This window comes from Heloderma suspectum, chromosome 2 (assembly GCF_057233095.1).
Source record: "Heloderma suspectum isolate Gila_16-S chromosome 2, 16-S_ref, whole genome shotgun sequence".
Classification (NCBI taxonomy): Eukaryota; Metazoa; Chordata; class Lepidosauria; order Squamata; family Helodermatidae; genus Heloderma; species Heloderma suspectum.
Genome location: NC_139459.1, coordinates 219,927,841 through 219,954,995, shown reverse-complemented (window position 1 = coordinate 219,954,995; position 27,155 = coordinate 219,927,841). Strand labels below are relative to the sequence as shown.

Below are 27,155 nucleotides of genomic sequence, written 5' to 3'. Positions count from 1 at the left end.
GAAGACGGAAAAAGTCCTTAAGGGTGCAATCCTATGCCTTTTTAGACAGAAAAGAGTCCTATGACTCCCAGTATTCCCCAGCCTCTATGGCTGGCTCGGGAATGCTGGGAGTTGTAGGACTTTTTTTCTGTCTAAACAGGCATAGGATTGCATTCTAAAAGATGTAATTATTCTGATTCCATTTAGACCTCCCCAGTTTCTGCTCCAGCAGGCTGACTGTGTCAGTTGAGTTTGTTATGCACCCTTGTGCAATCAGCTCCTTGAAAATGGTTTTGCATTAATATATCTATTTACAAAACATGTTGATTAGCCCAAGGAAAAACACCATTTCTTTTCAGCCCACATTTGCATATGTCAATGAGCCCACCTCTCATTCAGCCTCCATTGCCTCCTCACTGGGGGTCCTGAAGCTTTCCCTCCTCTATGCAATGCAATCTTTTATCCCAGCCAGCGTCTTCCAGGCAACTGGAGCAGAGCAAGACAGAAACTATGCTCCAAAGAACTGGAAAACATCTGAATGCAGATCACACCAAATTCACAAGAGTGAGCCTGGGAAAATCTAGCTGAAAACCTTATCAGTGCCAATGAGGAGGAGGACGAGGAGGGATGCAAGGCATTCGCTGTGGTACAAGCTGCAGGCTTTCCTTTTATCACACGCACCTCTGTGCAAAGTAATTCAATTGTTAGGGTTAGCATACTACTGCTCTTAATTTGGAGTTCCAGTGCAGTGCTAACTTGGGATGGGCAAATTTGTCTGTTTCACTTTCTCCTGCATTCAAGTTCCTTCTCTCCTGAATATGCAAAATGTACCAAATTTTGGTAAATTCTTATTAAAAATGAACTGGAACAAAATTCTCATCCACTTGCACCAGCCAAATTCAATAGGTACAGCTATCCCCAAACATGGAGAAGACCATATTGTGCCTGCCTGACATACAGCTGTTAAAGATGACGAGCCTGTCAGAAAAATGATGTGGCAACCCTAATTAAGCACTAAAATGGCTGCACAGACAGAGATTCAAACCCAGACTTTTAAGAGCTAAACATTCAAAGCCCTGGGCCTGGAGGGGCGAATCTGTCAGTTTCGGTTTCTCCCACATCTGGTTTTTAAAAGTTCAAGTTCTTTTTGTCTGGAATATGGAGAATTTGGGGTGAATTTTGGTAAATTCTCATCAAAGCTGAAATGAAATTCTCACCCTTCTTCGCGCTAACCTGACATGCAAGAAGCATTACTGAAAAAAGGCATGTAGCTTTTCTTCTAGGACATCCTGTCACCGCGACTATGAAGCCAGCTGTGCCCACACCACACCAGACTGGTCTCGCCGTCACCCCCAGCCATCGCACTGGATTAGCAGCAGACCAGTATCAACTGGAGCCCACAGCACAAATGGCCCGCAGGAAGTTGCATGGACTGAATGGGCACATCCAGTCTCCCAAATAAGCACTTGTGCAGATGTGCCCTTATCCACCTTGCTCATTCTGTGGACTATGAATGTAAGACTTGCCTTGTTGGATAAATCAGAACAAAAGCCAAAAAGGAGCCAGCCAGACATCCCCTGGAACTTCACAAGCAGGATACCATGTTGAAAGCCATCTCATCTCCCTTTTCTCTCACCCTCCCTCTCTCTTTCACTCCCTCGTTGCCCCTCCCCCATCACTGAGACTTTACTCTTTCAGTTCTGTCACCCTCATTTGCTCCATTTGCACCCTCTCTCCATTGCTGGTCCTCATCTCTAGAATTTCATCCTCTTTGTAAGACAAAGAGGTACATTTGTCTGTGGTACATTGCTGATTGGAGCCCTTTGAGAGATGCTGTGATGGCTGTTCACATAAATGACTCTTCTTTTTAAGGGATTGGATAACTCATATTGGATAGATAGATCTGTTGGATGGCTATTAGTCATGATGATAACTAAAAGTGCAGCTATCATGTGGCTGAGCTAGATGGACCATAATGGATCTGATCCAACGAGGTTGTTCTTATGTTCTCCCAGAACATCTAAACCACAAGGCCTCTCTGAATCCCTCCTCAAAAATACTTTTTAATTAACTCTTACAGCTTTACTCCTTCATCCTTTACTGAAGTGTAGATACAATACCATGGTTTGCTTATATTCTTAGAGCATAACATTAATCTTTCTTCCTCTCCTGCCCATCTATTACCTCCGGTGGTGTAGTGGTAAATTTTGAAGTGTAGGCGCTCACCATGATAGTCCCCGTAGCTGTGCCCCCAAGGAGAGTCCAAAAATGCAGGCAGCTGTGTGGATCCATATCAACGAATGAGTTCTAGCACTTTTCATCTCCACCAGGAGCAAGTCTGTTCTAGAGCTAATGGGACTTAATTGTGCATTCAAGACTATCAGACCAGCCTAACATACTCTGCATTAGAACAGGGAACAATATATTGCTGCTGGGAAAATTTATTTTCCCCCAGCTACTTTGAGAATTGTAGCTAAGGTCAGAGGGAACAGGGAAGTCTGGGGCGGGTCAGATGACATCAGTGTCCCTGCTAATAAAAGAGTGCCTGTGCTGCACCCTTGTGAGCCTGCTACACCACCATTATTTCTCTCTCTTGTAATTCTTTGTCTTGCACTTTGCCCAGTAAAGTCATGGTGTGTGTGTGTGTGTGTGTGTGTGTGTGTACATAGATGACAGACAGTGATGTAGGAGGAGTCTCTGTAATCATAGGAAGAGCCTAAAAAGCTCATGTTTTTGAGTTAGCTGATTTATTCTTACTCATATTAATGGATATCATTGTTTTAATTCCCATATGAATTAAAATCCCAATAGAATTGCAGGAATTAGGGACGTAGTGTTTGTTTGTTTTTTAATCACTTCAGTCTGCTATTCTGAGCACATTTGTCCAGATGTTACTTCCATTTAACTCAGTCGACCTTACAGGGACTGTGTGTAACACTATTGCTTTAACTAATCTGAGAATCATTTTGGCTCTTCAAGAAGTCCAGGATGTATGGTATTTGTACATGCCATTACCACAGACACTGTTGGTTTGGGAAGTTTGCTTGTTCAGTTCTGATTAAACCTCTTGTATTTTAGTACCATAAAGGATTTGCATGATCCTAAGCATTACTCAAACAGTCCCACTGAACCGATTGGGATTTACTCCCTAATTATTGTGCTTATTGCAGCCTTAACAAGATATGATATCTTCCACCTTCTGCAATATGGAACAGGATCAAGACTACATGTCCAATTCTTTGGGAAAGTGGGAAAAAGTTGTGCAAAGCACAAAGTAGATTCCAGGTGGAGCAGAAATCCAATGGTGCAGCTGGAATTGACTAATGAATATGATGTTTGCAACGCATCTCATGCCTGCGGTCTCAAATGCAGATCCTGTGGATCACAGAGTGTTTGTTATTCCATCTCTGTGGTACATTGCTGATTGGATCTTCATTCTCAATGGACACTTGGGGGTTACTACTTGTTAAAACTTGATAATTCATTAAGGTATTTGACACTGGCATGACGCAGTTGTGTCATATACCCCCAGCATGTTTTGGGACATTTTGCTGTCTTCTTGACCCACGAGTTTAACATCAAATGGTTGCCAGTGCCAACATAGCACCTTATATTATAGGCCATATAGGATCACATAATATTGATTATGAAGGCCATTGCTAGCCAATGAGAGTTCAGTGGCTTCTGGAGCAACAGAAGCAGCAGCAATGATGACACCTCCTTGGCCAGGCCCTTCCACACATGCTAAAAGATGTACCAATATGTTTTTGAAGCCATTAAAACAAAAGGCCAGCATTCAGCCAAAAAAAAAGCGGGGGGGGGGGGAGCTATGCCTTTGAATTGGTTTTTTATGTAAATATTACCAAAAATTGGTTAAAACTAGTAATACATGTGCTTCCCTCCCATAACTGTCCATTCCTTCTGTTGATCCCCTGTTATTTTGCAACAGAATGAAAGGCCCATTATTCTGTGAAAGAAAAGAATTAAATTGGCTTCAGTGTAAGGGAGAGGGAATCTAAACTGGTTAAGTTTGCATACTTGGTTTAGAAATGTAGATGGGTCCCTCCCTCTTCCTGGTAGAGACTTCCTCAGACCCCATAGTATTTAGAAAATGGAAGATCTGGAGGTTGGGCAAGGTGAATGGAATGTCAGACATATACAATTGCCACATTCACAACCTCTAGACCCTCCACCCCTTGCCTGTGGGACAAAAATGCCAGCCATCTGGTATGTGGGCTTTTCCCTGGCAGTGGGTAAGTGGCAGAGAGGTGGAAGCAAAATGTCCCAGCTCTGCACTTTTCTAGGCACACCAGACTCTATAAAATGGGAGCTTTCCCGGATGGGAGCAGAATGAAGGTCCTGACCCACTGCACAATGGGAATGGGAAACGGGACTTTTCCCACCCGGTTCTGTGGATGCTACATGACCCATTGACTTGATTCTGGAGATGGGCATGGTTTGGCAGCAGCCATGCTGGGGAAAGAGGAAACAAAGGATGAAGCTGGTACCAGGCTGTTGCCCATGGAGAAAGGTGCAGAGAAGGCAATGCTGAAGGAGTTGGAGAGGAGAAGAGGCTGAAAGGATGGGTCAGGCACTGTCCTGTGCACAGCAAGGTTAGCTGGCAGTCTGGGGAGATGGACCGATGACAGGTGGAGGGGGTAGAAGAGGGAACCTCATGCTCTTGTGCATGGAAGATATTCAGGCAGGAGAGCCCAGAGCTGCTGCTGCTGCTGCTGTTGCTGCTGCTGTTAGGATTTCTTATAACTCATGGGGAACTAAACCCATTTCACAGGATGATCTGTTCCTAGGACTGCCTGAGAAAGCCAGGAAACATGTGAATGTCAGCAACCAGAGAGGCAAAAAAAGAGAATTTGCATTGAGGAGGTCTCCTTATCTAAGGTCTCCTATGGCTAATCCAGCCTACATGATGGAAATCACTCAATCATAGTCCTGCTCTTTGCAAACATTAGCTCCAAACTACTGTTGAAGACAGGAGACTGGGCAAGAGGAATGTCTCTGCTGAGTAGCTTTTCTGGTATGATTCACATGGTGTGCTGAAACAACTTTCTGACCGCCCATTATTAGTAGCCAGAGTGCTTCTCCCCAGAGGCTTCTCAGAACAGAGAGTTGCAGGTTCCTGTGGCAGATATTGCCGAATGTTGATCTGAAATCTATACTCAACCAAAGAAATCCCACAATCCATCACCTGTATCCTGAACTGATGCATTCCCCCCCACACACACTTCTTTCTTGTTATTTTTCTTCAGAACTCTTGGGATCAACTAAACGGCTGAATGTGAACTACCAAGATGTAGATGGGTATGTACTAGTCTGATTAAACAGTGGCAAAGGCATTGATGAGTGGGAGGGAATGGTGAATATATTGCTCAACAAGGGATAAAGGTTTTACAGTTATTCCCGCCCTCCTCCCTGACTTCTAGATTCGATTGCAAGCCGAGGCACTCTGTGGGTTCTGTTCCTGCTCTGCCATGACTCCCTGTGTAAACTTGGACAAGTCACTTCAAGTTGGGAACCCCAAAGCCACAACTAGAGCAGGAAGCCACATCCTTAAACAACTGCAAGACATATGCCTCATTGAAATACCTGGGTAGAGCAGCATTTCTCAAACTGGTGCTCTCCAGATGTTTTGGACTGCAACTCCACCTTTCCTGACCATTGTCCATTCTGGCTGGGGCTGTTGGAAGTTGAAGTCCAAAACATCTGGAGGGCACCAGAGTGGGGAAGGCTGGGATAGAGTTTGCATCAACAGTGATTTTAGGACTGCAGTGATAGCCACCTACTTGGGGGGCAATCCCTCCTTACCTGATGAGAAAAAATATCTGCTAACCCCACTCTTGGGAAAAAATGCAATAGCTTCCCAGAACACTGACAAGCAATCACAGTGGATTAAGGTGATAGCATGCATTACACTTTAGCTAATGCTGATTAACTAGTGGTACGAGTTCCTATATTTCTCTTCCTATAGTGCTGATATTAGTTTCCCCCATTCCTGTATGTATGTACAGCAAAATGTTTGCTCCCCAGTTGTTGCCTTCCCACCCTCATCTGCTTCCCCAGGCCAATTATTCTAACTGGGACATTGCAACTAACTCCCACAGATTTTCAGATGGATGCTGAGGTGAATGTGGCTTTGTCAGACTTCAGTCCTGTGACAGAGTCCTAGTTGGAAGGGCAAGGAACACACCAGATTCTGAGCCAAGACACAGTCTGAGATAAACATCTGTACAAAGGGGCTATCCAAGAAGAGTGGTTGAGGAGCTTGACAGGAACTCATTTCCCAAAGTTTCCATCCATACTAAACTGTGGAGACCTGGAACGGACAAAGCGAAGAATAAATAGGTAGCACTTAGGAAATCAAAATATGGAGATAATGGCAAAGCAGGGCAACTACCCAGTTGTTTACCAGACCCAGAGTTCAAATGTTGACAGAGGGAGCAAAAGGTGAGCCAGTCCAAAGACTGTCATGATGACATGTCATTGGTGTCTCTTAAGGTGACTGTGACAGGCATTCAGGCTGCAATTCTATTTACCTTGGAGTTCGCGTATTTAAGGACAAGATGGTGCCCTCCCATTCCAAGTACAGAACCCAACAGGACTGGCAGTCAAATCTTACTTCAATACAGAAGGATGGGACAGTGTGCTCTACCATGCCTGAGGGCAGCAGCAGGCTAGCTTAGGGGGGCACAGGGTAGGCCGTGTGGCACACATAGATCTATCCTCCCCCATCACCAGGGAATGATCAAGGGGCTCTAGAGGAACAGCCAGGGTGTTCTTGCTGCTGCTCCCCAGCATCTGCTGCCTGAGGCAGTCACCTTACTCTACTTAGTGGTAGGGCCGGCCCTATCCTTTGTGTCAATGCCCTGTTTAGTCTGCAATCCTGCTGCTCAGACAGGTCTGTGCAGGGGTTAGCAGATGTTGCAGAATTTCTCCAGGGTCCTACACTTAGTCCTGGACCTGTCAAGCCCCCGTTTCAGAAGCTGACACTATGCTGCTAATCAGCCTGCCCACTTTTAATTGTAATTTGCTGTGAATGTGTCTCCAAAAGAATTCGAGATTCCTAATGATTCCAATTTGTAATTGGAATTAATATGCCAATGGCCATGCTGGCTGGGGATGATGGGAGTTGTACTCCAACACAATGGAGGGCACCAGATTAGGGAGGGCTGGTCTTGCTCCCTTGGCCTTTGACAGCACTTCACTCTCTTTAATACCTGCACGAAAGTGAAGGGAGGCGTTCCCCCTCACTGTCAGTTGAATTTCTGTCTGCTGTGCAGCTGTTACAGATAAAGAAGCCCTGTAAAGGTTCCTTTACAGGGTGGCGACCCTAACATGATGGGCCCTAGAAAAAGGGTAGTCACTTACGAATCCCCCCAAAAGAGGACAGTAATTTATATAACATTTGCACATTCTGATTTATTTGTACAGATGCAAATTTAGGAATAATTGTTATAATTTAAACAGAAATACAGTAAATCTCATCATAGTGTAGAAGCCTGTGAACAGGCGACCCTTGTGCCTGTTGTCCGGATGCTAACTGTGGATGGGCAACAGTTCTTCTGGTTCTTTATCTTTAAAGCAGAATTGGACAGGGCAGCCCTTCAAATAGAGGTGGTCCTCTGGCAGCCCTTCAAATAGAGGACAGTCTGCTATAAAAGAGGGCACCCGGCCACCCTGCGAAGCTTAGTTGCAGCCCTGCAGGGTAGAAACTTTCCTTTTTATTGTTTGCTGTAATGACATGGAGAATTTAAACCAAGGCTGGCAGGCTGCCTATAAGCGCTTTGGGAACCACACATGTCACCTACTACCCCTGCTAGGCAATGGCAACACTGCTGTCCAACGCTATTCATCAGAGCTCTTCTGGGCCTGCCTCTGGCGTGGGTACAGTGCCCCTTCAGAGCCTCTGGCCAGTCTCCTGCCTGCAAGGCCCCCTTCTTCCCACAGAGAGGTTACTGTGGGGATAATTGGAACATCGAGGCCTGCAGGAGAGGCACAGCAGGAGCTGACTGCCAGCCGACTGCCTGGGGCTCGGGGAAGGACCTCCCCGGTGGCTACTGTGATGATGTGCTAGGGGTCCCCCCTCCCTGGGTATTTCGCCTGAAGTGGCTGCTCATCACCCCTCAGTCAGACAGGTTCCTGTACTGGGCGGATGGGGCAACCTCCTCCAGTCTGCTATGGCATTCCCTCAGAGTCGAGCAGTTATAGAATCGTAGAATAGTAGGGTTGGAAGGGGCCTACAAGGCCATCGAGTCCAACCCCTTGCTCAGTGCAGGAATGCAGTTCCAGGAGCTGGGCTAGGCTATGACTTAAGTTGCCCTCCACCCTCTTCGACCCTTGCTGGGGATAATGTCCCTGCTTCGAAGGCTCCCAGCTCTCCATTGCCTGGGAGGTTTGGCTCCTGTCGGCTCTGAGCCGGCCTCGGCATTTCTGAATGAATGAAATAGGCACCGAGCAGGGGAAGGCGGGAGCTGGGTGGGTTGAGGCAGCGGGGGGGGGGGGGGCGGCTCTGGATAAACAAGCCTCTTTCACAGGCCAGAAACACAGGGCCTATTCATTCTCCGTGGCCTCACACACTCGGACAGTAGGAAAGCCATGCTGGGAGAGAGACTGCCATAGTCAGGGCAAGCTAGGAGAGGTGGGGCAGGGGAGGAGATGTACTCCATGCCCAGGAATCTGTCCCCAGGCCAGAGAGACCACAGCGTTCGCTTTTTCTGTCTGACTTTATGGTCATCAGTGCCCAGAAAACAAGGCCCACCCAGCCACCACAAGTAGTAACTCACCAGGGCTGACTCTTAACATTGCTTACAGGTCTTCTCATGCAATTATTTTCCCCTTAAAGAGAAATGAAAATGCCACTCACACACCCCTAGCACATTTTGAGGAGCAGCTCTGAAGAGGTTTCCTGTGCTTTTAAGAGCTGCATGGCAGGGAGAAGTTTGGCACAAACACAGTGTCACTTTAGAAAGGTAGAGTGATAAGAAAAGCTGCACTTGGAGAACTTCTCCTTGCATGCCAGTCATTAAAAAGCAGGAGCACTCTATTAAGCTGGGCATCAGTATTCTAAAGTGGGGGTGGGCAGAAAGTAAATCTCTAGATTTTTTGGACTTCAACTCCCAGCATTCCTAACCATTGGCCATGCTAGCAGGGCCTTCTGGGAGTTGAAGTCCATATCATCTGGCGATCATAGACCGGGGGGCTAGGCTGTAAGTTAAGGAGTCCCTGGTGCTTGGCTCCATCCAAGGATGCTTTCCCCCTCCTTGTTCACAGATTTTCAGCACTACACCATGCAGCCCTGGTTGGGAGCCTAGAGCTCATCTCCCTGCTGCTGGAGGCACAGGCTACTGTGGATATTAAGGACATCAATGGTAAGCAGGCTCTTTGCCTCCTCCCCAGTCTTCTTCCCACACCTCATCAAGCAGGAGAAAGGCCCTCCCTGTTGTCTCCCCAGCAGCCAGTGTGAGGGAACGACCTTAAGCTAGCTCATGAAGGAAAAGGTGTCTTTGGAAAACAATGTGATGGGGAATCTAGTTCTTCAAGGGGGATACAGTTTGATTAATATTTGGGTGTCATTGACGGGAGGTTGTGCCACACTCCATCTTCTGCTCCAACTAGAATCATGCCCCTCGCTAATCCCACTCCCTGTCCCTGTGTAAGGCCAAGGCCTGAGAAGGGGACTGATGAGGCTAGGATGTTGTGTGGTTAGCTCTTGAGGGGTGGGGGCTTTATTAGGCCCAGACTCTCATTCTATGCCCATATAGCACAGGTGGGCAGAAAGTAGATCTCCAGATTCTGGGATTTCAACTCCCAGCATTCCTAGCCATTGACCATGCTGGCAGGGGCTTCTGGGAGCTGAAGTCCAAAAAATGGGGAGATCTACCTTGTGCCCACCCTTGCCCTCCAGCTCGCACATAGTGCAGCCTGTCCCCTCACACTGTCTCCCTACAGGAATGCGCCCACTACACTACGCTGCCTGGCAAGGCAAGGTGGAGCCAGTGCGTCTGCTGTTACGGGCAGCTGCTTCAGTCAATATGGCATCGCTGGATGGACAAATCCCACTTCACCTTTCTGCACAATATGGCCACTATGAAGTGGTGAGTGGGGAACCATCAGGAGGGAGGGAAAGAGGCCAATATGGTTCACACCCACCAATCCCAAAACTTTCTGTCATCCTCACCCCACAACCCTCAGCGCTTTCTCACATGCCTACCCCACCACCCACAAACTAGCTGAAAAACTGCACTACGAAACTTCAGCATTAATGAGACTGTCCCAGGACAAAGCACGGATAGGGCTGTGGAGTTTCTGTGGGAAATGGTAAGCAATCACATGCAAGACCCAGGATAACCTCCTCTACACATTTCAGCAGGAGGCGAAGAGGGGGAAAACGGCAAAAGTCACTTTGGTCTGAGAAGCATGAATCTGTATAGTATTTTATCCTGGGCTAAACCCATGACCAGAGCTGCATATACTTAGCTCTATAAAATAAAAAGTATTTTCCATCAAGAATATCTAAATTCTGGTGACTACAACTGTGCAAATTCATTAAATTTCATTAGGCCCTTATGATTAAGGCCAGGGAGCAGGAACTAGCAGACATGGACAAAGAGGTATGTACAGCATTAAAGCCTCTCCAGAAGTAACCCCAATGTTCTGCCAGATTCCTGTGAGCTTTCATCAGACACTGCTTGCATGTTTTCAAGCATCTGTACACTATGATGAGGACTAGGCCCTTGCTCAATAAAAAAAACTCATCCCCCCCCCCAACCCAAAGCTGAAATTCTCCGAATAGCAGGCACTGCAACAGATACCATATTTACTGAAGTTGTGGATTTGAGGAATGTGCATCCTCTCCAAGATTTCACTATGTGAAGCAGACAACCCTTCCTCTCTGCTGAGTGGGGGTGGGTGGGGAGAGAGATTCTTGAAGAGGCAGATGAGAGCACCGAGGTGATCTTGACTTTGTACTAGATTAACCTTGGGTTGGACTTGAGGGCTGTCTAGGAAAGGTTGGGGAACCTCTGGGTTTGACTGATTTGGATTAGACCAGCAGGAGAAGCAGAGGCATATCACAGGTCCACTTTGATCAGCAAAGAGCTGTGTTTTGTGGTGGTTCTGAGCAGGGCCCTCTTACAGGAGGGCTGTGGATTCGTGCTGCATAGATCACAGGAAAGTGAGATGTCCAGTTGGGTAACTTATTGCCAATTTTCCCAGTTTCCCTTTGTTCTTTCCATGTTCCTACCTATCCATCTGCAGTCAGAGATGCTGCTGCAGCACCAGTCCAACCCATGCCTCGTCAACAAGGCGAAGAAAACTCCCCTGGACCTGGCCTGCGAGTTTGGGAGGCTGAAGGTAAGCAGAAGTGTCGGTAGCCACTGCCTGCAAACTAGGGTGATCGCTTACGCATCCCTAAAAAAGAGTACAAAAGAGGCCACCAAATTGCATTACATTTGCATATGCTAATTTATATGTACATATGCAAATTTAGAGATACTTAATATAATTTAAATAAAAATGCAATACGTCTCACCCTAGTAGGGAAGACTGTGACCTGGTGATCTGTGTGCCTTGCTCAACTGGCTGCCAGGTGCTGTTGATGGGCAACTTGAAGGCCCAGTTCTTCCTTCTGATGGTTCTTTATCTTTAAACCAGAAGTGGACTGGACAGCCCTTAAAACAGAGGACACCCTCATAAAAGAGGGCTGTCTCCTGACAGTCCTTCAAATAATGGACTGTCCTCTGTCAAGAAGGACACCTGGCCACACTACTGCATCTGCAACCAAAAGTCATTCAGAGCATAGAGGGCAACGATAGGCCCTGTTCATATTCCCCTACACTGACATGGTTACGACTGCTCTGACACTGCAGGAGGCCCAACTCCACTATCAGTAACAAATGACAATCTTTTTCGACTTTGTCCTGTCCTGTGGAACATTCCTGAGCCAGCTTCACACCAACCTGAGGGCTGCTGGCAAGGAAACGTTCCCTCTGATGGGGCAGGCGGGGTGGAACAGTACTGTAAACTCTTCAAATATCCTTAGAAGCCCAATTCTTTCCCCATGCCAAGAAGAGGTCACTAGATTACTACAAGGGCATGCAAACGGACCAAAGAGACCTGGAGGGCCTTGTCATGGTTCTGGTACATAACAGAGCCTCCATTCCCTCTGCAACCCTGGCAGGACAGCAACCAGGACTTTCTCCACCGCTCCCATCAGAAACCAGACAGTGCCTGAGCCCTGATAATCCCCCCAGGCTGCAAAGGCAGAACCAAAGCCAGCTGGGAGAGAAGGCCTGGGATTCCAACCTGGCAAAGCTGGGAATGGCAGTGGATTCTTGTCTCCGGTATTCAGGACAGGTGCAGAAGCTGCTTGGAAGGAATTCCTGGGGGCGGGAAGCTTCCCCCTGAGCCCCTAAGGGGAGAACAGCAAACAAATATGCGCTGAAGGATATTAGCCCAAGGGCCTGCACCGAAACGAGGCGGAGGAAAGGCAACATTCTGTTCTCATCCCAAGGCAGGGGGTTGGCTTGAAGGTCCATTTTTATAACAAAAAGGCTATAGATAGCATGATAAATCTAGAATCACTGTGTCACAAAATAATACTCCCAGGACCTCTGGGTACAGACTGCGCTTTATGTATGTGTAGGTGTTTCCTATGGGTGAGGCCAGTTCAAACCCAAAGCCTCTCAGGGGAAGGGAAAAGGTCCTTGAAGAAGAAATTATTTTCTACCACAGTGACCTTTCCCAGTTAATTGCCGTGAGCCCTACCATTGCACCCTCTCTGTAGTGCCTTCGGGCAGAAGGAGCTGCAAGGAATGTAAGACCTGTGGTGGAGAGGCTGAAGGAACTGGGCAGGTGCAGTTTGGAAAAAGAGAGAATTGAGAGGATGGTGATAGCCATGATGACCCTGTTCCAAAGGGCCCAGGAATCCCACCCCTTTAAGAGTTTTGAAGCAAGGCAGATGTACAGCAGGTGTCATATCCCCACCCCATTTCATTCTCTGCGAAGCTGGAATGGAAGGAATGGCTCCGCCAGAGCACTGGTCCTCCTTGGACAGAAACCTTTGGATCCAGACTTAGGCCCATGTAACTGGGCTGGAAGAAGCCGGCTGCCCCCCCACACACACACACACCTCCTTCCCACAGCCTCTCCAGCCCTCCCCCCCCACCCCACACACACCCACACCCTATACAGAGGTCCCTGTTGACCCATTGCTGACACCTGCCCCAGGCCCCCCAGTTAAATAAAAATTCCGACCCAGCATTCTGAGCAGCACCAGGTGGCTGGGCCTAGCTGCCATATTAATTTCCCACAGTGTCCCAGACACTGTAGCATCACTCAGGAGGATTGTGGGAAATTAAAATGCAGCTAGACATGGACATCCGGCACATTGCTCAGAGCACTGCTGCCTCCCGCCACCAAGGAGGGAGCCCCAAGCAGAGGAGCTCACTTCCACAAGCCCCCCATCACAAAAAATAAACCTGGAACTGGCCCTGCTCCATTGAACACAGTGGGCATTACTTCTGAGTAATCATGTATAAGATTGTCACCTTCATCATTCTAAGAGAGGGTCAAAGATGGAATGGACATGAGCAGAATGGCTTCTGATGTGGTGCTGACCATTTGACGCTTGGGAACATAGGAAGCTGCTTTATACCAGATCAGGCCATCGGTCTATCTAGCCCAGTACTGACTGGCAACGGCTCTCCAGAGCCTTGCTGTAAATTACTCCGGCCGAGTGATAAGCAGCAGCTAATGTTAGTCATTAAACAGCCCAAGGTTAAGAAGCCAGGAAGATCAATCTGAAGCCAAGGAAAATAAAACCAGATATAGGGACGTGTTGAAGAATAGTCAGTCATTCTGGGTTTGAGAATAATTATAGCTGGGTCCAGGAGCATTTTCCGCTATGGACAAGCATTAACCATTGCTTCCAGCAGCTGAACTGCATTTGAGGCTTGTGTTTATGCAGCGGCTGATTAATAAATGAGGCCAGCTGGGCCAAGCTGCAGACTCTTCCACCTGCCTATGTGCTGGGCCCTTCCCCAAACACTCTCAGGCTGAGGTGGTCTGGGTCCTCCTCCATCCCAGACGGAGGCACCGCAGGTCTCAGGCAGAGGAGGGTCCATCCTATTACCTGCCACCTCATCCCTTCTTTAACTGATGCCAGGGATTGAACCTGGGAGCTCCTGCATGCAAAGCGGGAGCTCTGTCACCAAGCTATGGTCCCTCCTCTGTTTTACTTATTCTGTAGAATAGGGCAGAATAGGCAATAGTCTGGCATTTGCCCCACAATGTATGTTTGCTTAAATACCCCTCTGTCTCCCACTTTTCTTCCCATCCCCTTCTTTGTCCACCTTAGGTGGCGCAGCTGCTCCTGAACAGCCACATGTGCGTGGCTTTGCTCGAGGGACAATCCAAAGACACAAGTGACCCCAACTACGCCACTCCTCTACATTTGGCAGCCAAGAATGGGCACAAGGAGATCATCAGGTAACTCCTCTGGGCAATTCCAAACTCCTGGCTTCACTGAATAGTCCAGATGTGTGAGCTTCAGGCCTTTTAATATAGGACTGCACTTTGGGTCAATATTTGTGTGTGGGGAGGGGAGCAAAAGAGGGGGTAAAACTGTTCTCCCTCTTGCATTTCAGGAGTGGGTGCAAATTTCTGCAACACATTTAAACAAAAATAATAGCAGCTGCCAGAGAGGGCAAGCATTTCTCCCCCACCCCATGCCTCTCAGAACATCATAACGGGGAAAATAGAATGGGGGCCAAATTGCTTGAAGGAGTGCAGATGAGTTCACACACACCAGAATTTTCCCCATCCCTAGAAGTCACCAAAAGGCCCCAAATTTGGTGACCTGCAAATTGGGCAGCAAAACTGGAAGGCTCATTTTGTCCCAGGAGTTTACATCTACCTATCTTTCCAAACAGAAATTGTTTACACTGGCATTAACTAGCAGTAAATGACTCCACTTCTGTGTGTGTCCAACTCACTCTACAGAAGGGATCAAACTATTGCATTTCCCCTCAGCTCTAGCTCCTTGCATGGAGAAAAGTAGCAGCCAATTCATATGCCCACACATTACAGGGATACAGAGAATGCTTGCCTTCACAAAAGATATTTCTCCCCACAAGGGCAGAAGTACTCACAGTTTGCCTTATTCCTGGATCATCTCCACTCTCTCTCAAGTATTAAGAAACAGCAATTAAGCGTGCAATCCTATACATGTTCAGAAAATAAAAGAAAAGTTGGCTGGCTGGCTGGCTGGCTGGCTGGCTGGCTGGCTGGCTGGCTGGCTGGGGAACGCTGGGAGTTACAGGGCTTTTTTCTGTTTAAACATGCATAGGATTGTGCCCTAAGTGTCTTCTGATCTTTCACTAGTAGAAATTATGTTCACCAAATTACCACTGATCTTCTAATGAAATCCCTGCCATGCTAGCGTTATGTCATAATTTAGCACATTAAACTACGGGGCAAATATACCCACAGTGTGCTTCTACCATTCAATCTGTTTTGCAACACAAGTAACTCCATCTCTCATCCGTTCTTCTCCTTGTCCTCCCTAGCCTCTCCATGGTATTCAGGACAGTGTAATCTGATTGCTGGTGCTCATTCTTTAAATATTCTTGCCTGCGCAGGCAACTCCTGAAAGCTGGAATCGAGATCAACAAACAGACGAAGACAGGAACCGCCTTGCATGAAGCAGCGCTGTATGGGAAGACGGAGGTGGTGCGCCTGCTGCTGCAAGTGAGGCTAAAAGTAAAACTGTAGTCAAGGTCAGGACGGTTGCTTGGTGACCAAAAGGCTTCAGTCTTACAGAGGCCACAGGCCTCGCAGCTGATGCAGAAATAGGGTGGCTCCTTCTGAATCACCAAAAAAGAGGAAATGCATTGCCTAAAAAGAGGATAAAAGAGGGCAGTGATTTGTGTAACAGTTGCATATGCTAATTTTTATGCCTAGATGCAAACCTAGAAATAATTATTATAATTTAAATAGAAATACAGTACGTCTCGTCATAGTGTGGAAGAATATGACCAGCTGACCTATGTGCTTGCCTGTTCAGCCTGTTTTTCAGGTGCTGACTGTTGATGGGCAACAGTTCTGATGGTTCTTTATCTTTAAATTGGAATTAGATTAGACAGTCTTCAAATAGAGGACTGTCCTCCGTAAAAGAGGACACCTGGTCCCCAGCCTGGCCCACAGAAATAGGAAAAAAAGAATGGGTGGGGGTGTTCACACAACCCCCAGTCACATGTGTAAGAATGTGTGAGGGGGTTGCTAGCCCCGCCCCCAGTGACAATGCACACAGTTTGGGAAGAGGCCTGAAACAATTCCTCCAAATGTGGAGGAGCCTTCATGCATTGGTCCACACAAATTACCCCTTCACTAGGCTGCTGAAAGTGCAACCAGCCGGGGCCATGGCCAAGCATGCACACCACTGGGGGCATGGCTAGCCAGAGCGACTCTGCAACTCCTCAACACTTGTGAACATCCCCCCGCCCCCACGAAGTAACTGCAAACAATGTTACAAAGCATACATAGGGAGCTGCTGTTTTGTAACCATTTTTATGTACACTGTACCTTAGCGTGCTTCCCTTATCCTTCTCGACGACGCCCTGTGAAGGAGGCTAGTGATATTCTTACAGGAAGCTGAGGAGTGAGAGCCAAGCCCAAGGCCTCCAATGAGTTTTAAATAGGGTTTTGAACCCAAGACCTCACAGGGCCAAAGCCACTAATGTACAATTCTGAGAAGGCTGCTCCAGGGCCAGCCCTATCATGAAGCAGACTGAGTGCCCACATCAGGCGGCAGAGTGGGAGAGGAGTGGTGAATTGTGCTGCTCCCCAGCCAGGAGGGCCTGCCACTGTTGCCCTCAGTGGCTGTTGCTTTTGCTGTCAAGGACTGTGGTGTAGGAGGTAGCCTGGTGCTTGTATTGAATCCCAGCTCAGAACAAGAATGCTTCCCTCAAGGAGGGTTCCCCTGCCAAGGCCTGCTATTAACTTCCTCTCTGTGGGTAGGGTGGCATTGATGTCAACATCCGCAACACCTACAACCAGACAGCCCTGGACATTGTGAACCAGTTCACCACCTCACATGCCAGCAAGGACATCAAACAACTACTGCGAGGTGAGCAGGCCGAAAAGTAGTCCTGGGAGGCCCTGATGGGAGGGAAGTTGCCAGGCACAGTGCTTTGGCTGTTAGCAGTGAAGTCTTTTGGGGAGGAGCACAGCGTAGGTACTTTTCAGCCCCATCATTCTCATGGAAACCTAATCTAAATAATTCCACCTTTGAAAACTGAGGGGGGTGGCGGCGCTGGGGTGAACAGGATGGCTGCAACAAACATGGGTGTGCAGGCAGTGGGGTGTAGGATGAATTAAGTGCACAGGGAGTAACGTTATCCTCTTCCTCTTCTTGCCAATTTTCCTCCCCGTCTCTTGCCTCCTCTGCCTTCCTCTTCTCTCTTCCCTCTACCCTTTGTCTTCAGAGGCATCAGGAATCCTGAAGGTCCGAGCTCTGAAGGATTTTTGGAACCTCCATGACCCAACGGCTCTCAACATCCGTGCTGGAGATGTCATCACGGTGAGAGATTGGCGGAAGTCATATAAGCTCCTAGGTGGCTGAAACGCTCTGCCTTCAGCACTCCTTCCTCAGCCTCACTTTGCTGTAGGCCTTGTGCCGTCCCAGTCATGGACCCCAGGTGGGACTGCGGTGGCCAGAAAAAAAACCAAATGTAATTTTGGCTTAGGTGAACAGGAGTATCATATCCACAATACAGGAAGTGGCGGGAAGAGCACTATTGTAATCAGATCTGGGTAGGCTCTGTGTCTGGTTGTGGGCAAGAGGTTTAAAGAAGGATGCACACACAACAGAGAACATGTGCTACGGATTAGAAAGGACAGCAGACCGGGGTGGTACGGCATCTGAACAGCGCTCTGTGTGACCATGATTCTGCAGAGAAAGTGCAGAATGTAAACCAGGGGTGGGGAACCTCAGGTCCGGGGGCAAAATCCAACCCTCCAGGGCCCCCATGTCCCCTTTTTCCCAACCATTTGATTGTTTCCCAGCTTTTCTGCAGGGTTTCTTTCCCAACCATTCTCAAGGGCCAAAATGCTTAATTACTCTTCTGAGGCTTAGTGACTGGCAGTAAGAGCGTTACTCTACAATCTGCTGGTATGTTTGTATGTTTGGCCTCACCTCCTTTGCCTTCAGCCCTGTCCATCAATGGAATGCGGGCCCCCTAGAGCTTCTCTGAAATTGAATGTGGCCCTCAGGCCGAATGAGGGCCAAATGCCCCACCCTTGATGTGAATTCTAAATGCAGGCATTGAATTCAGCTGAGAAGCACAGCTTGCTTGCTTGCTTTCTTAAACAGCAAGTTTCTAGTCCTTATGGCTGAAAAGATATGTTTGGTCTAATCCTAATGGGTTGGATCCAGACTTAGTCATGATTAGAGTAGATCCATTGAAACTGACAGGACTGAAGTTAGTCATGATTAACATGTCCCATAGATTTCATGGGTCTACTCTAAGCATGACTACCTCTGGATCTGACCCACTAAAGCTTAGCATTTACATAGCCCTTTACAGTGTTCAAAGCACTTCACGTACATTATCTTGTTAGTGTCCTTACAGCAGTCCTGTAACCTGTGGGCTACTATTTTTATCCCCATGCTGCTGGGGGCAAAAGCATGAGTTACTGAGCAAATTCATGGCAGAGGGAAGATTTGAAAAGGCGGTGGGGAGGGGGAGACTTCTTCATTTGTAGCTCAGCCACTGTGCTCTACCCACCCCCCACTCCCCGCTTTTGTTGTGCAGGTTAAACGCAATGACTCCTGTGGTTCCTTTCAAATGTCTGATTCTGCAGTCCTGTCTTGTCCCACTTGTGATGGGAACTATCCTGTCTTGCCAGGTCCTGGAACAGCATGCAGATGGACGCTGGAAGGGCCATATCCATGACTCTCAGAAGGGCACGGACCGAGTGGGCTACTTCCCTCCATCCATTGTCGAAGTCATCAGCAAGCGGACAGGTTGGCCTGGGGACCCCCTTTGGGGAGCTTTGTGGGAGACCAGAGATACGATCACAGGGTGAGGAAGAAGGGTAGGAACACCTGTGATTCCATTTCTCAGTAAAACCCATTTGATCAGTGTCTTCTCCCTGCAACAAGAATTTATGTTCCCATAATCTCCTACTACTACTCTAGCAGCTCATGACAATGGTCTCCCTGCCTTTGGTTGGTATTTTCACACGAGCAAAGGCAAACAACATTAGGCCCTTCAGTGTCATGATTATTGACACTAAAGGGCCTTTATTTCCCGGTATTGTTCATGCACACTCTTGGTACAAGAGTCAGCTCTTCACTTTTTCACCTCAAGAAGGATCATGTCCAGTTAATTCATAAACGAATAACCAAGGGTTCCCATCTGTTCGGCTTTTGGGAGAGGATTATATGGGGGAATCTCTGACAACTTTCCTATGAATAAAGAATTCAGGAATGGAAGGTGTGGATTCCTCTTTAAAGGGAAGTGAGGAATCCATAACTCCTGCTTCCTTCTCAACAATGGAAGAATAGGAGTTAATGTATGTTCAGGAGGTATTAAACTAAATCAACTGTTAACATTAAATTGGCCTGTGGAATGCATCTTGTTGTAGGAAGCTGTAGGCATGGAACTGTAGGTGTGCACGCTCTCTGTCCTTGCCTTCTAAGAAAGGCACGATTGTGTGTTTGCATTCCAGTTTATCCTGGGACAAATTCAGACCAGCGTTTATCAAATGGCGACATTTACTGAGGTGTAGATACAGCCATACTGAGAGACAACCAGCTGCAGGGTCCACCCGTGTCTGATCAGATGCAAATTATAGAATTATTTTCAGCCTATGGATGGATGGTGCAGTCGTCCAGTTCTCCATGTAGTTGTATAACCATTACAGTAAGTCAATCACTTGTTAAAATGATTGACTACATATTTTAATTTGTTCTGTCTTAAGACAACTGAGGATGTAGACAGTTGTTAAGAGATTTTAAAGTAGTTTAAGAGACATTTTTCTTTCAGATGGCATTTTCCTTTTCCCATAGCATGCATTCATGCACATACACATGCTTCTTTTGTGCTACTGTCAACTCTGGTGAAACAGGTTTTGCAGGTTTTTAAAACAATACAACAACCTGCAAAGCCTGTATACTGGAGGTGAAAGTGGGATTAATATACACATCATAAACTATGGTTATGCTTTCAAACCGCCTACAACTCTCTGAATGTTTTCCAGCCATAGATGTTTGGGAATTATGAAGCTAAATCATTGGGTACAGTTCTACAGGAACCCAATGAGAGGTGCCCTTTCATAGGAAGGAGTCCTCCCTATGAAAAAGGTCCAAGGAAGGAAGGAAAAAGGAATTCTACATGACCTCTGCTGGCTTTGTCCATTGTTGGCTGCTTAGAAATTCCTTGTAGGAATCACTCTGGAAAAGCCTGTGCAATGAATAAGCGTCCCACCTTCTGTCTGTATCAGGAGTGGGCAACTTGTGGCCATCTAGAGGTTGGCCAGCGTAACCAATAGTGAGGGAATATGGGAACTCTACGCCAAAACATCCAGAGAGCAACAAGTTGCCCCCCCCCCCGCTCTGAATGTTTTGAACTCGCCAGCAGCATCACCCCTACATGGGCATACATGCTCCAGGAGCAGCTAAGCAATCTCCAGTCCCAGCAGACATCCCCATACGCCTCAGCACTGCATTGTGCGCCTGGCTCCTGTTAGCAGAGGAGGTGGGCCATGCAGGAGCCCCCCCCCACCCCCCCCTGCCTCCCCACACGCTCTGTTCTGACCCGCATGTTTTGTCTCTACATGCAGGCCTGACTCTTCCCCGCATGGCGTCCTTACACCCGTGCCAGAGCCTTGCCAAGGGCCAGCAGGTTGCCACTGCCGCCACCCCTCCTGGCAGGCTGCAGCCACATACAGACGCCTCTCCGCCTGTTTTGCCGCAGGCACCCCTCGGCCTCCCCGCAGCCTGCACCCACCTCGCCCTGACCGGGACAGCCCCAGCAGCTGAGAGCCCAGGTCAGGGGCACTGCTGGACTGGGCTGGGCAGCTCTCCCTCCCTTCATGCTGCCTGCGGGCAAATTCTGGGGCGGGGAGAGGAAGAGGAGAGAAGCAGCCAGTGGGAAGGGGTGTGATTTCAGGGAGCTGTAGGTGGAGCAGCTCCTCCTCTTCCATTTATACCCTGAGCATCGATCGTTGAAATCACGTTCTCTCACGCACACTCTTGCTCTTGATCTGTATCCCCCTTCTGCATCAGTCATAGACCACAGAGGACATTAACATGTGTCTCTGCTCCCCTCTGCAAGCAGATAGCTCAGACTATCCACAGAGTATCTCTGCCACACAGTGCACCTCCCCCAATGCATGCTCACTCTTGCCCTTCCCCACCTCCCATTATCCATCCACTGTTGGTACACACTGGCAATACACACCTGGGGACACTCCCAACCCTGCCTGCACTCACCTGCCACTGATAAGCCCCACCAAAAGCACACTTGTTCATCCAGGCAATCCCTCCCTTTTGCATATAGATCTCAGATGCACATTTTTCCACATCACAGCATACCTGACACATATACATCCTTGGCCAAAACACATGCCCACCCCTGCAACACGGACATCTCTGCCACAGGTAGCATCTCTCTCAGTACACATGTTTGCCATGGAGAACCACTCCTTGCTCCACGAACAGTGCACCCCACCACATGCAGTCCTGCCTGCTAGCTGTCGCTGTGCCTCCCACGCTGCACTTCTCCTTCCCACTTTCCCTCCGGCAGTCTGGTGGGAGATGGACCTCTGCCTTGATGCCTCTGTAAAAGCAGAGTGATTCCCAACCTGATTCCTTGGGATTGCGGGCGGGACCACAGCCACTGGATGCTGATGCAGGGAAGAAGTCCCAGCGCGGAATTCTTTCACCACGTGCCAGTTGGCGGCAAGGGGAGCCTGCCCAGGTGTTCTGTGGCAAAGCCTGCAAGGAAACCCAAGGCCCCGAACCAGAGGCTGTGATGGGCTGCTACTGCCAGCAGACGCCTCCCACGGCGAACGTGGCCTGCTTGCCTAGTGTTCCATGGGCAACAGGAAACCCTTCCCCCCCACCCCACCCTGCCTACAGCCCCCATGCTGAACGGTCTCCTCTTCTCCTAAACAGCAGGCGATAGGAACAGCGTGGGCAGCGAGGGCAGCATCAGCAGCACCAGGAGTGCTGGCAGTGGACAGAGCATGGAGGGCACCAATGGGCAAACCACCGGAATCCTCATTGAGAACGTGAAGGTAAGGGGAGGCTATGTCATTTGTCCGAAAACCTCCCTCCATGCCCCATCCCCCCAAACACACGCCCCGTCATGATCGCCTCCCAATCAGGTCAATTCTTCCTTTAAGATCCTTGTGATCTCTCTTCCCAGAGACACACACGCTCGTCCACTGAACACCGTTAATCTGCCTGTAGATCAGCCTAGCCTAATGTGGTGGTCTCCAGATGTTTTGGACTTCAACTCCCATTAGCCCCAGTCAGGATGACCAGCGGTCAAGAATCCAGGGAGTTGTAGACCAAAACATCTGGACGTCGCCAGTTTGGGGGAGGCTGCTGTGGATTGATGGTGTTCATACATACAACAACAAAATGGAAAGGAAGCAGGTTGTTAGAGGTAATGTACCTTTCAGTGCCCAACTAGAGGAGATTTGGGAGAAGGATTACGCCGCAACTGCAAGCATCCCATTGCTGATGCTGTGTGCAAAACGTTGAGCGTGCAGAAAAGTCACATTGCGCAGCAAATCCCACGCTTCTCCTCCAGTACACTCTTATTTCTGACTCGGCTCTTCACTCCTGTTTACGCAGCCACTTTCACCTGGTGGGGAGGATCTGCAGCAGCACCTCCTGGGTTCGAATTCTCTCAACGGACAGACAAATGCCATGCTAGGTAAGAGGAGAGTCTGGGTTGGCAGGAGACAGAAGTGTACATTGCAAGGGCAGTTAAAAGGAAGCAGAGCAGCTTTTGAAAGGGAAACAAATGAGGGACACCCTTCATAGTGATGACCACCTGGTGGGGTGGCTATTTGCATGGCAGTAACAGTACACTATTCATTTCAAACAGCAAGGGCATGTAGGGAGGTGTTCTTGATATCTGCCCTTCAGTTGTGGACTGCCCATTCCCTAGAGGTCCAACAAAATTTAAGCCTGCACAGCTTTGGTAAGAGCTGTAAAATGTTTCAATTTGAGCTGACATTCAACAGCAGGACAAGCAGGTCAGGGGTGGGTGGGTGGGTGGGGGATGATTTTTAATTTCTGCATAGGTTACAGATGAAATTGGGTATTTTTTTCCCCACAAGCTGTTGTGTACTCGCCCCTGAGAAAGGGCAGGATAGAAATTAAGCTAACTAAATAAAGTCTGTGTTCAACTTTAGCTTACCTATGGAACTTCTCCGTGGCACAAATACAAAAAGTGCCACCGCAGCCTTCATTCATTTCAGTCGATATGGCTGGTTGGCAACTCCCACACAAGCCCCATTGAGACAAACAATGGTTGTGTTGGCAACAGGGGCTCCCTGGATGATTGTGGCTTGTACCAACTCCATCCAAAGCTCCAGAGCCCCTCTGACTCTGCTCTGGCCCCTTGCAGGGACCCTGGCACAGCAGAACCTCTCCAACTGCAACGCCAGCGACAGGATCTTCTCCCACCAGTATCTACGCCCAGAGCAAATCCTGAAGGGGAAGGTACTAGAATCAAGTGTTGTATATATGCATGACGTGGGGAAACTGCACCCACCTTTGAAAGCTCTTGAAGGAGCTACATTTGCGTGTCTTCCAGTGGTAGGAGGATACTGGAGGATGCAGTGTGTATGGGATATGTGAGCTCAAGTGCTCCATTGCTGTCTCTGTGAAGCAATTACAGGAATGTCTTAGTCTTCCCCACTCGGTGCCATGCCACTCCATGCCACCTTCACAAAGGACGCCTCTGTCTCCCCTTCCCAGGACGCTGAAGCCATTTACAACTGGCTGTGTGAATTCCAGCTGGAGGGCTACACAGACAACTTCCTGAACGCGGGCTATGATGTGCCGACAATCAGCCGCATGACACCGGAGGTAAGGCAGTGAAAGCAGAGGGGGCTGAGCAAAAGGGAGGGGAGGAAGCCTTTGGGTTTCCCAACCACCATCCATCCACACCACTCATCATCGCTTGGTGTTTGGGAGAACTTGCCTCTCTCTTCTCAGGAGCAGACCAGGTGCTGTGTCTAGTTTCCCAGCTCCCCATTCTAGACCATGTGCAGGGCATATGCCTGGTAGTAGATGAGTGAAAGCACCTGTGCCACTTTTTGTTCCAGGATCTGACAGCCATTGGAGTGACCAAGCCAGGCCACAGGAAGAAAATTTCCACCGAGATTGGACAGCTCAGCATTGCCGAATGGCTCCCAAGTTACATCCCTGTGAGTATAGAGAGCAGGGTGCAACCTACAGCGACGTGCCCAGGGCTAATCTACTTGGCGGGTGCTACAGAAAGATGTATGGGGTTCTTAAGCAAGCTGCCATGTAGCTGGAAAATACAGCTCCCGTGGCCCTTTGGTTAGAGCACTGGCCACGGACGAGTTGAATTTAAGCCCTACCTCTGGCATGGACTTCTTCTGTCACCTCGACCAAGTATCTGTTTCCCTGCCTCAGGTACCTATTTGTAAAATGGAGCTAGTAGCGACCTACTACAGAGGGATGTCGCAGAGCATATTTCAGTTTTTTTAAGCGCTATGTAGGTTTATTGATTATACTCATCAGTAGAACGTCACACACCAAGTCTTGCTAACAGAATCACTGCCCAGGCTTTCCCCACCCGTTCCAGACTTCACGGGCAGCAGCACCCAGTGCATGTCACAGCAGTGGCTCTGACGCTCTCTGCCGGGGATGGATCCTTGTCATCTTCATCGTTGTCATTGCTATGACATGTGTGCTGTGCCTGCCCCTTCTCAAAGGAGCTCAGGGCACCAAACATGCCGTTCTCCCCATTTTACACCCAGAACAAACCTGTGAGCTCGCTTCAGCTGAGAGGGAGTGACTAGCCTGAGGTAAAACCACTGTGCTTCATGGCTAAAGTGGGATTTCAACCCGGGTCTCTGGGATATTTTAAGTGGCCGTTGTCAGTTGTGGATAGAATCCAACCCTCGCATGAGCAGAAGTCCACTCACGCAACAGGATCTCCCCGTCCTCTCTTCCCCCTGCAGCCCTGTGCATGCACCCCAAATCTGCTCTGGAAAGTCCCCCAGCCATTCAGAGCAGTTGGAGGGGGGCTGTGGGGGGCTGCAGGGGGGAAGGGAAAATTTGTTCAGCCAATGGCTCCCTTCTGCTGGTGAAACTACACCGCTGGGTCCAATCCTACGTATGGAGTTGGTGGCATTTAGAAACTGCTTCTTTCTGCCTGTGGATGCTCTTACCTATGTAGCTTCCAAGACCCGTTCAAACAACTTTCTAGCTCAGGGGTGGGGGAGCCCAGGCCCTGGGGCCAAATTCAGCCCTCCTGTGGTTCTAATCTGGCCCTCTGGGATACCCCAGATGGCCACACCCTTCCCCCCGACCCGCCATCTATAATTGGATGGTTTCCCAGCTGTTGTGCCATTTCCCCCCATTCTCGCGGGTGAGAGGCCTCTCTTAAGGCTTAGTGACTGGCAGGAAGAGCTGTAAGGCACAACAGGCTGGTATTTTTTGTCTTTTGCCTTGGGCCCCATCCACCCCTGGGAGTTTCTGCGAAAAGGGATGCGGCCCTTGGGCTGCAAGAGGTTCCCCACGCCTGTTCTAGGTCTTTCAGGCAGCACAGACTGGGAAAGCAGCAGAGGGATTTGCCATTGAGAGCTCATCACCATCGTGCTCTTTTCTAGGATGACTTGATGGAGTGGCTGAGTGCCATCGGACTGCCTCAGTACCACAAGAAGCTGGTGAGCAACGGCTATGACTCCATCAGCATCGTGACTGACCTGACATGGGAGGACTTGCAGGAGATCGGCATCAACAAGCTTGGTGAGGAGAAAGGAGGGGAGACATCCCGGGCCAGGAGGGTGCAGGGAACGTTTGGCCCTCGGTCTGCTCGTTTCAAGCCTAACATGCCTGTGCCTGTCATTGGGGCTGAACTGCATCCATATAATAGAACAGTCCCCCTTGCGTCTCAGCACAGCAGGCGAGGTTCAGTTACTGAACGGTGCCGCAATTAGGGTGAGTCTTTGCCCAGGGAGGGGTGACCCGTGGGTGCTTCCGGAGAAGTTGCTTGCCTCATTCACAGAATGTGACAGGGGTCCAGATGATGTCGTCTTCCATTCCTGTTTTTCCCCACCTCTTCTGCCATCTTTTTTCTTACCAGAAAAAAATCCATTAAGGATGCAGTCGTGTGCACGGCTGGGTAGGGAATGCTGGGAGTTGTGGGGCTTTTTCTGTCTGAACATGCATAGGATTGCACCCCTCAGGAAGAATAGACTCTAGGACATTCTCCCTCATCCACAGCTCATGGGCAACTTTGCGGACTGCACGTCCTTCATCAGTCTCTGCCAGAGAAAGAATAATCACACCCCTCTCACTGCATGATGTCAGTGACTGGAAGTACTGAAACAGATCCCCCCCCCCCGCCCCAGCTAGAGCTATCTGGACCTGCACATGAAGAGGAGGTCTAACTTGAAGCATGTCAAGAACTGGTTTGCATCCTAAGGACATACATGCTGGCTAGCATGAAGAGGCTTGGGGGATCACTCCCCCTTAGAACCAGAGATTGCTTTTTTATATCAAGGCCACACACGCATTTTGCTTCCTCTGACAAGGGCAGCAACTTTCCCTTCACCTTGCTAGGAAGGCAGCTCTAGCTGGGGCTATGGAACTGCCTGCCTTCCCCCTGCTTCATAGAGGAACAATTGTGTGTCGGTCTCAAGGTTGCCATGTTTAGCTTGATCCTTCCTCCCTGCGTGGAAGATCAAGCTGCTGAAGCTCCAGTGGAACAGGAGACAGCAAACCTTGGCACTCCCCTGGAGCGTTTCCTTCCCTCCTCCTTTCATAGTCTGATTTGATGAGGAAGGACTTGTTCCCGTGTTAGCCAACTAGGCCTCCCCATCAACTTTAGACTGGCTCACTGCCAAAGGCATCCCTTACAAAGAGGGGGAGAAAGGCGGGG

The 27,155-nt window shown here is 48.9% G+C and overlaps 2 protein-coding genes across 3 annotated transcripts in view; one reads left to right on the top strand and one right to left on the bottom strand.

Moving 5' to 3' along the window:
• The window catches only part of CASKIN2 (CASK interacting protein 2), a 105,727-nt gene that overhangs the window by 66,605 nt on the left and 11,967 nt on the right, over positions 1–27,155 (top strand). Inside the window, exons 3-18 of one of the 2 annotated variants that reach the window (XM_084838069.1) lie at positions 5,247–5,298; positions 9,265–9,362; positions 9,943–10,088; positions 11,251–11,346; positions 14,351–14,481; positions 15,633–15,741; positions 17,011–17,119; positions 17,478–17,572; positions 18,901–19,018; positions 20,839–21,045; positions 22,175–22,296; positions 22,862–22,943; positions 23,643–23,737; positions 23,996–24,106; positions 24,346–24,447; positions 25,882–26,020. In XM_084838069.1, coding sequence (XP_084694195.1) covers positions 5,247–5,298; positions 9,265–9,362; positions 9,943–10,088; positions 11,251–11,346; positions 14,351–14,481; positions 15,633–15,741; positions 17,011–17,119; positions 17,478–17,572; positions 18,901–19,018; positions 20,839–21,045; positions 22,175–22,296; positions 22,862–22,943; positions 23,643–23,737; positions 23,996–24,106; positions 24,346–24,447; positions 25,882–26,020 — 1,812 coding nt within the window. The remainder of the gene's footprint in view (positions 1–5,246; positions 5,299–9,264; positions 9,363–9,942; positions 10,089–11,250; positions 11,347–14,350; positions 14,482–15,632; positions 15,742–17,010; positions 17,120–17,477; positions 17,573–18,900; positions 19,019–20,838; positions 21,046–22,174; positions 22,297–22,861; positions 22,944–23,642; positions 23,738–23,995; positions 24,107–24,345; positions 24,448–25,881; positions 26,021–27,155) is intronic. The other variant, XM_084838070.1, reaches the window with a different exon arrangement.
• TMEM94 (transmembrane protein 94) overlaps positions 15,916–27,155 on the bottom strand; it is a 117,122-nt gene continuing 105,882 nt past the window's right edge. The window contains exons 35-37 of the transcript XR_014788293.1: positions 23,790–23,898; positions 22,680–22,956; positions 15,916–21,994 (exon numbers count right to left, since the gene is read on the bottom strand). The gene's annotated coding sequence lies outside the window, so the exon portion shown is untranslated. The remainder of the gene's footprint in view (positions 21,995–22,679; positions 22,957–23,789; positions 23,899–27,155) is intronic.